Source organism: Anser anser (assembly GCF_964211835.1).
Source record: "Anser anser genome assembly, chromosome: 5".
Classification (NCBI taxonomy): Eukaryota; Metazoa; Chordata; class Aves; order Anseriformes; family Anatidae; genus Anser; species Anser anser.
Genome location: NC_139725.1, coordinates 4,799,618 through 4,812,106, shown reverse-complemented (window position 1 = coordinate 4,812,106; position 12,489 = coordinate 4,799,618). Strand labels below are relative to the sequence as shown.

The window sequence follows — 12,489 nt, the reverse complement described above, 5'->3', positions numbered from 1 at the left end:
TCCTGCACTAACATGTCTGTCTTTATTCAATTCCATGACTCTCAAATAAGTCTGTCAAAGGAAAAAAAAAAACTTGTTCATCTCTCTGCATGATAAAATAGGTACTACCATAAAGTAAACAAATTTTAACCTGCCATGTAACTGGCAAGTTTTCAACAGAATAAAAAAATACTGCAGAGGTTATCTGAGAGTCTTTTTTTCAAGATGATCTTTTCATGCTGTTTTTCAACATTCAGAAACATGTCCCTTCCATGACTTCCAAAACATTTCACCCTAGAACTGCAGCCTTGTGTATCTGATTATTTCCCCCCCAAGAGTTTTTTGGGAATTGTCAGATTCTGCAATGACCTAAGAAGTCTTGCTGCACTTCCCTGGTATTGTGCTGAAAGAACCTACATTTACTAATTATGTATATATAGCTGTGTAATCAGGAGGTAAAAATTGAAACACCACCTAATATATACAAAGCCAGCAGTTGAGAAAGGGCAGTTCCTGCACTCTCAGATATGATTTAATTAATCTTGCAAGGGCTTTGACAGAAATGTAATTTGCCAAACCCAGCACATTTTTCACTGCCAATTAATTAAACAGCTTTACTAAGAAGGGTCCAGTAAATTAAAGAGCTGCAAGCCTAGAACTTTACATTATCTAATTGTACCACAAACTCAGCTACTGATATTTCAGTAGCCTTTCTATATGCCCTTTCAGTATGCCTTTTTGATAATCAGGAAAATCTATGTGAAAAGCAGATTTTGAAACTGTTGTTTTCCACACTCTTCCTTAAGGCTGACATATTTCTGTCTCATTGTAGCTCCTAATTTTCCTCCTGTGACCTACACAATTACTCAGTGACAACAGCAGGACACAGTTCCCAGCTCCAGCTATCAATAACATGAAGTGTCAGTATGCTCTGCACTGTGTGTCAAAAGTTGCCTGAATTAGTCTTCAAAAGGTTCTGAATCTTGACAGAAGAGGATAAGAGCAGAAATCTCTTTATCCATTCCTGCTTATTATTTGCAATTTCACAAGCGCGACTTCAAAGTCTGGCTACAAATGACCAAGGAAGGTGAGCCAAAACAACATTGTTGAACACAAGTGCAGTATGTGTAACAGAAGACGTGACTTTTCAGCTACAGTACTGTAAGAGGAATGTATTGCTTGAACCCTTTCCATCTAAATCATCTCACATGCTCTTAGCACATGAGACAGTGTTATGTGATTTTAAGCATTCAGAAAGTCTCTTTCCATCCATAAAGATTCAGGTTTTTCTTGTAAACAAATACTGTCCTGGGGAACAAATCAAAAATAATATTCCCTTCATAAAACAGTGTTAAGAACATGCTTGAGAACATGAGTCATGAAAAACTAGAAAAGGATTATAACTTTCCATGTTACTATGCATTTGTGGGAAAGAGACAAGAGAAGGACCCCTTAACAACTTACCCCCTTTCAAATGACGTCTAGAAATCCTTAATTTTTCTCTTAATGTGCTGCCTTGCCCTGTCTCACTCAGGAAACAAGATAGCATGAAATGAGAATTTCTATGGACTAAAGCTCAATTATACGCTCAGATTTTTCCTGAAAATCTTTTTCTTGGAAAAAAAAAAAATCCTGATCTTTTAATCTTTTGAATTTAACTCACTTGAGAATAAAATATCTATGTAATTTTCATCATTTTATTGACCCATCTAATCCCTTGTCCTGAAACTAACCAGCTGCAAAAATTCTGAAATATCCATAAGAAGTTTTTACAGGTTAATCTGAAAAAGAAAAAAAAAAAAAAAAGAAAGAAATTTTAACAAGTTCTTTCCTGAGGACTGAGGGAGATGAACATGCTGAGGCAAACCTCTGAACTTCCAGAGACATTCTCATTGCTGGAGATCACAGAATCATAAAGGTTGGAAAAGACCTCCAAGATCATCTGGTCCAACCATGCCCCTACCACCTGTCTTGTAATATGCCTGTAATAGGTCATGTAATATGCCACTACATGCCATTAAAAAACAAACAAAAACAAAAAAGCAAGGTTTCACTACTTCTGAGAAAGTTGCACACTACGCTGCACTTTTTAAAAGAAAAAACCCGCGAGATACACTTTTAAAATTAGTCATCTGTGGGTCTGTCTAATCACTGGGAACATCTTATCCACCTTTCCTAAGAGCCCATTACTAATGTTTGGTTTCACCCGGTATTTTGCATTTGGAATATTCAAATAGGAAGGCAGTTATATAGCTCATTCAGATCAGGCAGATTTATGATTTCTTGTACGGTATGAAGTTATTTCTATACCATACTAGGTAGTGGGAAAATAAAAACATGCAAGGTTGTGGAGCATTCACATGCTCTGACAATGAAATCCAAAAATCTATGACATGTAGGCCACCAGCTAACTTTAAAAGTGGTTAAAGGGTGACCATAGCCCTCATAATCAAATCACTCTCCATGATTCTCACTTGTCTCATCCTTCAGCTACACAAACCTCAGTTGTTTCAGCAGCTGAGAATTAACGCAACAGATTACTTCATTCAGCTCTAATCACCTTGAGCTTTCAGTTTCAGATGTTAGCCTCAGTCAAAACCACAGTAACTTCATTTCAGACTCAATATATCAGCTCACATTCACCCAAAATCTATAAACAAGTTGCATTTTTGAGTTCTGTAATAAACATTTTACTTATTTCCCAGTAAGAGCTCACTGACAAAAGCCCCTTTCTCATGATTGACAGACTGCATACCTGTAACATAGAAATTGTTAGAGCATGGTTGTTCTTACAAATCAGACTGGTTTCATTGTGAACAACAGATTTATGGTCACTCATATTTAAGAAGTCTTCAAGAAATTTTTATTTTCCCAATCTCAAAAAATTTTACACTTTCCCCCTTCTTTAGATTCTTTTTCTGGAAGTAAGTCATTTGATTTAATGTGCTTTGAATAAAGGATTCAAAGCAATTTGTACAATATATCTAGGCAATTTTACTTAAAGCACAGAAATAAAGGTTTGTTATTTGTTAAAGAAAAAAAAAAAAGCTTTATTAAAGTAACAACTGTTGTCACCAGTCTCTCTGGAATATCTTCTCTTAATGAGTTGATTCCAGGTGTCTTGCTTTCTAAACTAATTTAAATAGTGCAAGCAAATTTACACTGCAGTGTTAATATTTAGGCAGCTGCTTAAATGAATATTTCTGTAAATCATTATTTTTGTGGCAGTTGCACCTTGATCTAGGTCCCAGCTGAGTTTCAGCTTTTTAATGTAATAATGTTTCACAGGCATAATAAAAATTGCAGCACATTGCACCATTTGCTCTCTTTTTCTGAGCTAACTCTGCAGTTCTTTTATTGCAGCAGGAAGTTTACCTTTGTAAAGATGATATAACTGATCTCCAGCAAAGAGCAAAAATTCAAAAGCTGTGCCTTCTAATACCAGTCAAGAAGCATTGTACGGATAGATGCAAAGCACAGAAACTGCCAAAGTCTTCAGCCTTTAGTGAGGCTTCATGTCAGCATATATACAGGAGACTCATTGTTCCAACAACTCTACAAAACAAGGGCCTAATGCAACCTCAGGAAGTGAAAGGATTGAAGAAATCCTTTAGGCAAATGATGTGCTGATATGTATGATTGTATTCAGATACCCCTTTTCCAAGAAAGGCTACTACATGTTAAAGGCTTAGAATTTTTGTCTTGACACTGAACGTGAAATTTAAAGTACAGTTATTCATAATGTAAACTGCAGGATAACATTATCAGACATACCAAGATAATTTTATTTACCTTAAGTTTCATGAAATACACATGTTAATCTAGCCCAACCCCATGCCTTCTACAGTCCTTCCTGCATGGGAACCCTTCCTACATGGAAACCCTTGAAGTAAATCAAGCTGAGTTTTCAAAGCACATTGTGCGTGGTCCAGATATTCTTCCCTCTAGAAACCTCAAGTGTCCATGTTGAGAACCAATCTCCCACTAAATCATTCTACTTCTGTCCTAAACATCACCAGGGCTGGATACACAAATAGGTCTGCATGTATAGTACTAACACCGTTCTTCAGTTTCCACTCATGCTCACCTCAAACTCTTTTCCGTTTTTTAGGGATTTTCTGTATTAATTATTAGGTTAGTGTTATCTGTAGTATGTATTATCTATAGTATGATTTTCTGTAGCATCCATTATCTGTACTATGCATCATCTCTTTGCTTAAATTCTAGCATGTGTGAACCAAGATTAACCATCCTTTCTGGTACAGTGAGCTTTCTCCTAAAAACTGTGTGTTCAAGGGCCACAAGACAAATGACAAAGCTCTCTTGGGTACAAGAACAGGTAGCTGAGGAATAATGAGAAGGATAACAATTCCGATCACTTCTGACCTGTCTGCTCCTCTCTGAATGGGACTGCTCAGGCAGCTGAGACCCAAGAATGATCACTGCTGGTGTAGCAGTGGATTATCAAGTTAACATGTACTGAACAAATAGACATTCTAAAGCAGTTTGAAGCAGCAACTACTACCTGTGGAACACAGGTTACATAGATCTCAATTTATTTCCACACAGTGCTCAAAGTAAGGGGACTTCTTTGTTATCTGTCTGCATTAAAAGCCTATTTTGTTACTGTTTTGTTCCTGGAGCTCTGTACCTCAATGTACAACAAAGTAACAGTATATTTCCAGAAGTCAAAAAAGTACTTGCAATTGGAATAATAACTATTATAAACTGGTATTTTAACCAACTGATTTTGCATTACTGTAAATATAGCCAAGTAGATTCATCTGAAAGAGTAAAAGCTAGTCATTGCAACAACTACATGGTAATTGTAATTAGAGCAAAGATAAGCTTGTTTATCACAATGAAGTAATAATGGGTTTTTCAAGGGTACAGAAAGAGAATAGTGCAGATATATATATCTTTAAAGATGTGTGACTGGAAAGAATAATAATTATTCTTGAAAAAAATTAAGAAAAATATTCCTTCTTAAAATGGGCAATTTTCTACATCTTTAGAAATGAGCACTCAGTTGATACTTTCCCTTCACTAGTTAACCAAGACAGTATTTCCACACGAAAGCCAAAAATTCACTCAGGACAAATGGTTTAAACTCTGCATAGAAGTTACTTACATTACATCTACACAAATTATAGAGAAAGCTTAATATTAATTTATCTTTAAATCCAGGAAAAATGTTAAAACTCTCTGCTTGCATTGCCTAGTAAACATCCTACTGACTTAATTTTCTCAATAACTGTCTACTTTAACACAGATGTTCTTGTTACCCTGCCTTGCTAGAAAACTGGCAAGATGAAAGAGCATTGGATAAATAAACAATATTCCTAATGTCTATAGTAATTAAGCACTGCAATTACTGCAGAAAGTACACCACCTCCTTTTAGCCCACCTCCTAGATAAACGTTCCATTAGAAATGATAGCTCTTGCTGTTTGCTTTTAAGTAGCCTTCTAAACACTTTAATGGCTGTGAAATCTAATTAAAAATACAGAAGGGAGTGAGGTGGTTTTTTGTTGTTGGTGGTTTTTTTTTAGTTGTTTGGGAGTGGGTGGGGGGTGTTTTTTAAAATTGTGTATTACCTAATCTGAATTGCTTGAAGGCCAAGCTTTATTGTTTGAATGAAGTTTGTCATTAAAAATCCAGTTCAAATTGCACTGATGTTTTAATGCACTAGGTGGCATAATGATATTCACATTACAGCAAATTAAATGCTTCACCACTACCTACATACATAGCTTAATAATAGAAGCAGCCCTTTTTGTCAGGTAAGAAATGGTAATTTTTGTAACAACAGAAATGCTAATATTGATAGTCCTCCTTTTTGTTCTTTGCAAGAGTACTTCAAATTTTAAAAGAATAAAATCATTCTTATTTAAAGACAATATTAAAACCCAATTTGGTGTTCATGTCAAAATACTGGTCTTCTCATTTGGTACCCTTTCCATTGATTTGCTACGATCAGAACATGATGTTTCTTCTAAATACATGTACAAGAACGGTGCAAAATAGTAAAATTTTCTTGCGTGTTATCCTCCCTCATCTCTATAAACTGGCAAACCTGGACACACACCTGCTGAAAGATATTTACAGATGACATAGCATTGTACTGGCCTGTGCTGTTCGAATTCCAGTAGCACTTGGAGGGACATTAACTTCATTTAGAGAAAAGTTCTTTGTTTCTTTTGATGTATGAAATATCCCATTCTCCCTCCAAGAAACCCAGACATGTACTGGACCAACATAACATATGGATCCTAAGGAACACAATTTTAGGCAAAAAAGTTGACAAAGTGATATCCAAATAGTCCTGCTATAAACCTTTACCTGTTCAGTCAGATGAGCAGGATTAATGTCCAGACCCTCTTGTTCACAAAGATGTTCTAAGGACTGAATGCCCAGGTGAAAGTGAACTACTGAAATCAGTAGTAAGGATTTCCATTAAAAATTCCTTTACACACTACTTCATTCCTGACTGTGACAAAGTTTACCCTGAGCAACTTTGCTTGTGGCCAACATTAGAGCATATCAAAGACATACAGGCTTGAGAGTTATCACTTGTTTCATCAGCTTTGATATGGGCCACATTAAATGCATGTTGACACTGCCAGGAATTGGACCAGGTGAGTTTAATCAATCTTTTCCATCTCTAACTCTATTAATTCCACTATTATTTTGGACATAATGAAAGATCCTTTTAGACTGATTCTGGTGTCAGTCTGAACTAGCATTATGTCAAAAAAAAATTTAAGTCATCTTCATTTACTGTAAGCTCAGAGTCTTGCTTTTTGCTGCAGATGTTCTGCCATAGTTTGCTTGAATCCTGGGCACTAAATTACAAAATACGTCAATGTAAAGTGGCAGCGAAATCATTTATCATTAACTTGAAGAGACCATTATTCAGCTGTGGAAGATGACTGTTACATGAAATGCAGAAGGATGAGATCATGATTTAGTGACCAGGAGAAGTGTTCATTTTCCAAAACAGCAATATATAACAAGAGTGAGAAAGGAATAAAGTATAAACAGTTGATACAATTTTATATGGATAATGTTTTGATGTTCTCCCTCCCGGTTAAAATTGGCTTTTATGAAACTTGTTGCTGATTAGCAGACTTTTTTTTATTGGCTGACTTCTATATCTGTCCCACTTCTTTCTGTGAAATCACAACTCCCACAAGATAGCTCAGTACTACAAGCAGATGACCTACCTGAGTGTCAGAAAAAGGATTAAAATTGGTATGAAGCTTAGAGTCCAGAAATTATTATTTCCACAGCTGTTTGGTGTGTTTTGTTGTTTGTTTGTTTGTTTTGTTTTGCTTTGTTTTTGACGTAGTCACTAACATATTTGGCTGCTTTATGAAATTATCTTCTCTTAGAAAGCTTTTTTGTGTAAACAGCTGAATAGGGTAATGTTATTGGTGGGACTAATTTTGTAAAGACTGAAGATGTGTTCAGTACAGAAAAAGTGAGCATAGAATGAAGCACTGTATCAAATGCCACAAAGTTATCAACTTCTAGAAGAGATTAAAGATGAGACTTCTTTTTATGATGCAGTCAGTAAAAAATGCTGAAATGCCTACCTTTTCCAGCTGGTGCATCCCTTCCTCTACGCAACAAATGGATGCCAATGTTCTCAGTGTCTGCGGATAAAGGCACCTGAAACAATCCTGGCGACAGATCTTAAAGAGAGCAACTACACCTCCTTCCTGTGGGGGAAAAGCAAAAATCAGAAAAGCAGCACTGAATGTTTCTCTAGCATTTAATTGAGATTGTCATAGGGGGAGGGGTAGATTCCTTTAGTAATTTATCCGAATTAGCTATCATCAAAACACCAACAAAGAGGATGTTAAGCTAACACAGAGAACTCAAGCTGATTAATGCTTATACACTTAATGATGAAAAAGTAATACAGCCTCAGTGGGAGGTGTACTTAAGTGACTGACTTTTACCAATTTCAAGCACAATTTAAATTAAACTTGACATTCATGTGAAAATGACAAAGATTGGAGTGATATTTAATTTATAGTTCAACCATATGCTATTAGTTTAAAACAGATTTGTTAGCAAATATTTAACATTCCTCTACATTTCTGATACCCATACAGTATTTGCTTATTGTTAAAATATGAAAGAGATCACGTGGCTGAAGAGCTACTGAAAATATCGAAATAGGTGTCAAGTTCTACAAAGATATATAATCCATATACTCATCATCTAGCACGTAAAACTTAAGTTCTTACACATTTTTCTATAGATATAGTATATAATAAAAAATTGAGTATATATACATCCCTATAGTAGCAAGCCTTCTTAATTTCCAAGATAGCACACAAATATATAAATATTAGCAAAGGCCACATAATAAATGGAAAGATAAACATATACAATACATGCACTTCAAATTTTTTGATGGACTGTTACCTAAAAATGTTATGCCATCAAGTAGACTACAGATGCAATATATTACATAAAAGCAAACACAGTGAAAAAGAAAGCATTCAAAATATTAATCACAGATGAAAGATCTTGGTCTAAAATATTCAGATTGCAAGACTGAAATAATTTTAATTGGAATCATGGACCAAGTGTAATATACACTCTCCAGTCTAAGACTGCTTAAGTAGCATCTATATAAAAATATCTTTCAGATCTACTGAAATAATTTTTCTCCTAACAGTTTGTTATTTGGAAACTCAACAGGTTGTGTTGACAAAATCTCCAGAATACAATTCAGAACTATTTCCATATTTTTGTACTATCTCTGCTGGAATATAGTAGAGAATAATAGAGTAAGATAATCTGCTCAGTTTAACAAAAATAGATACCAATTTAAAATAAAATTAGAATTAGACAAAATTAACACCTGTATATTTTCAGGATATAACTTTATGTCTTTGCATATGTTTGTGTCATTTCTATGAAATCAGTGAAAATAGTAGGTTTAGTAAGGTTTGCTAAGAGTAAAATTATTTGTGGAATTGTAAGAAGTGCACGTATATCTGAGTTAAGTCTTGTATTGCTATATATAGCCCGCTGCACAAAGATATTTCTGAGCCTTTAAAATAAAAGGCAGTACACCAACAAGAAAAACTGTCATTTTTCCTTCCACAAAAGTTTATCGGTATTTCACCCATGTAGTAATTAAACTATCTATTAAAAAAATATATAAAAGACCAAGTACAGCATTGTCCCCAAACCTGAGGTAATTAGGATTTCTTGAGTCTTACTGTTAGATCGAAAGTCCTCACAGTTCAGTGGGATCAGAGAAGATCTGATTCTCTAGTTTGGTTATAATAAGCAGAAGTTTGTGGACGACACTAGTAAAGCTCAAGTAATGTTGGCACATTAGCTTCAAGCTTTCTTTATGACAAATGGGTGCCTTGCTTTTGCCTCTGATGGACAGGAAGTGAATTATCACTGCATTTGTCAGGAGGAGATCCAAACCGCTTATTTTGTGCGCTGAATGCCATTACCAAGTTGTAAAATGTTGATCACAGGTAATGAATCTAGAGAGCTGTAAGTGAAATAGGCAGGAAATACTGTGCCTGACGCTGTGGCTTGTCAAAAGCACCCAGCTGCCCTAAACTTTACTGGAATCTCAGCATCCCCCAGAAATTATTCACCTTTATCTAATTTTGTCCCCTGTGCCTTTTGCAAGGATGACAGAACTACTCCATCTGATAGGAATAAATATAAGTTGGTCAAATGGGTAAACAGTTCCATCCAAAGAAACCTAACAGCACTGAGTTTTGCTTGCTTTGGAGATTAACTTGCAGTACACCTTTCCAAAAGCTCCCAATATATCTAAGCATGCTTTTATTTACCCTTTGCAAACTTTTGGTTAAGAACTGGAATTGCCAAAGTAACACATTAAACACTGCTCTTGTGGTAATGCAAGTTTCATTCAGGACAGGCTTCACATACTTTCTGCAATGACAGGACAACTTGCTTTAATGCTTGATGACCTGTTTCTCTCCTATATTGGATTAGTAGGAATTCAATTTCCTGGAGACATCCCTGAGATGCAGTTCAGAAGGGCTAGCAGTAGATAACAAAATCACCTGAAATACAATCACAAGTATGTGAGGGAGGTCATGAGTATAAAAAGCCAAACTGTGCACGGGTTGAGCGAATAAAGAGCAGAAAAAAAGGCATCCAGCTCTAAGGAGTAGTATTTTGCAGGTCCAGCCTTACACGACTCAAAGTACAGCAAATTCCCATCAAGCCTTTCCTTGGGATGGAGGACAACATTTGTTATTAGCTCTAAAGAAATCTTCTTAATAAATACTTGCTAGAAATGGAACTGATATATAAATGATTTGCTGCACAACCCTATGGAACTCAAACAGTAAAACATTTAGGCTCAGCTACTCCAAAGAAAGGTGTGATAAACAGCTATGGTATATTTGTTTTACTGTAAATAAATACTATCTGCATTTTTGCTTCTCTCTCTTTAGAGAGACTATTAATATATTATCCAGTCCAATAAAGTTAGCATTACACTAATTGATCAGTGAAATGGATTTATTTACGAAGTTGGTTTTTTTTTTCCTGTATTACTCTATGCCCTGGCATTTATTCATCATTTACTCTGAAACTCTCATTTTTAAGGATTCTTCTGGTTGTCATGAAGCTGAATCAATTTAAAACCAGTCTACTTCAAGCAATGCTAATGTTTTCTACAGGTGCACAAATACACTCAAAATTTGTCCATGGAAGCTGTGAATGCCCCATCCCTGGAAGTGCTCAAGGCCAGGCTGGATGGGGCTTTGAGCAACCTGGTCTGGTGGGAGGTGTCCCTGCCGATGGCAGGGGGTTGCAACTGGATGGCCTTTAAGGTCCCTTCCAATCCAAGCCAGTCTGTAATTTTTATTTTATTTTATTTATTATTTTTTTAAGATCTTGATGATCTCATAACATGAAGGTAAGAATTTTAACAACGAAGACAATAATTTGCAGGTTTTAAAATGAGAGATTCTGGGATCAAATCTCATAGACATAATGCTATAAAGATTTTATGAATACACCCCTGCAATGAATGCAGCCCTAGACAATGATCCAAGTTAGTCACATTGTTTTATGCTTATGTGTCAGGAGACATAAGAAAGAAGGATTTTTAGGAACATTTGCTTCCAAAGGTAGGAAAATGATCCACAGGCAGAAGCTTGATTAAAACAGGTTTTTGCAACTGGTAGTTGCTACAAATGCTGCACTGGCTCTTCCTCTCCTCATTTTCTCTTTTTGCATTTAAAATCATCTAAACTGGTGGAGTTTCCATTATGCTGCCACCAGCATAGACATCAGATGCACATGACATAGTTTAAAATTCACACCACATCTTTGATTTTTCTTTTAGCTCAGAATTCAAGGATTTTTATTAATGTTATTATTTATGTTTCTTTTTTCCTTCATTTCTTATGTTGTCCTTGCTACTACTCATTTATGTTAGAAACCATCTTAGCCTTTAAACTTCACACAGAGAACAACTAGCTGGCTTGACAGTGTGAGACAACATGACTCTTCCACAGCAGATTAGTTACATGCTGAAAAAAATAATGAACACCTATATTTTAACTTCGACTGCAAAGCTCAAAACAGTTTCCAGTGAGTCAAAGGATGCCTCCAGGTACAATAAAATTATAGGTGGCTTTTCAGCAGAGGATGTTAGAATTTCAAAGACTTTTTAATTTTTGGTAACTGTAGTGGCAGGGGGAGGGAAAGGAAGGAGGGAGACGATTGAAAACCTTACCAAGATGTAAAGCAAGAAACCAGTTCCAAGTAGCTTCTCAAAATTAACATGGTTCTTGGCTTCATGTCTAAGATTTTGATGTACTATAGAAGCGTAATTTATGGCTTAAGGCACAGAAGAACACACTAATACAGCAATTGACAAGATCACAGATTGTCACGGAGAGTAAGATTTCAAGTTTGCATGAATAGCTCTGTTGAGTTTTGCTTTCACTAAACAAATATTCAGCTTCTGTCTATTTTTTTTTTTTTTTTTACAACAATAGCTCTTTAGGAAACTTCTGTATGTATGGGAGGTCTCGAGATCTTTGCAAATATTAAATCCATTCTCATCCTCTTAATAAGTGGGCACAGCATCAGGTTTTTTGTTTTATTGTTTGTTTTGTTTCTTAATTTTATAAATTACCCTGCACTTTCACTGTCATAACTGCTTATTCAAGTGATCAAATGCAAAATTTTGGTCTATTATGGTTCTTCTGCCACCTTTCTCACTGATGCAGGTATCCTTTGTCTTCTGTATGACATTGGTTGACGGTGAGCCCAGACAATTGCATTTCAGTGCATAGAGCAAACAGATGCACAGGATGGGTGACACAATCACCACTATAGTTTGGCAACCAAACACCACTTAAGGTTCTTTGCATAAGGACATGCATTTCCTCACTTGGAAACGATTTAGTGCATCCTGTGACATATCCATGTAATAATAGTAATAAATTAATTTAGTGATTTATGGAAGGTCAGA

At 35.6% G+C, this 12,489-nt stretch overlaps 1 protein-coding gene across 1 annotated transcript in view; it reads right to left on the bottom strand.

The window, feature by feature from the left end:
* The window catches only part of INSC (INSC spindle orientation adaptor protein), a 510,527-nt gene that overhangs the window by 432,772 nt on the left and 65,266 nt on the right, over positions 1–12,489 (bottom strand). The window contains exon 7 of the mRNA XM_083840240.1: positions 7,577–7,702. Within this exon, the coding sequence (XP_083696366.1) occupies positions 7,577–7,702 (126 nt within the window). The remainder of the gene's footprint in view (positions 1–7,576; positions 7,703–12,489) is intronic.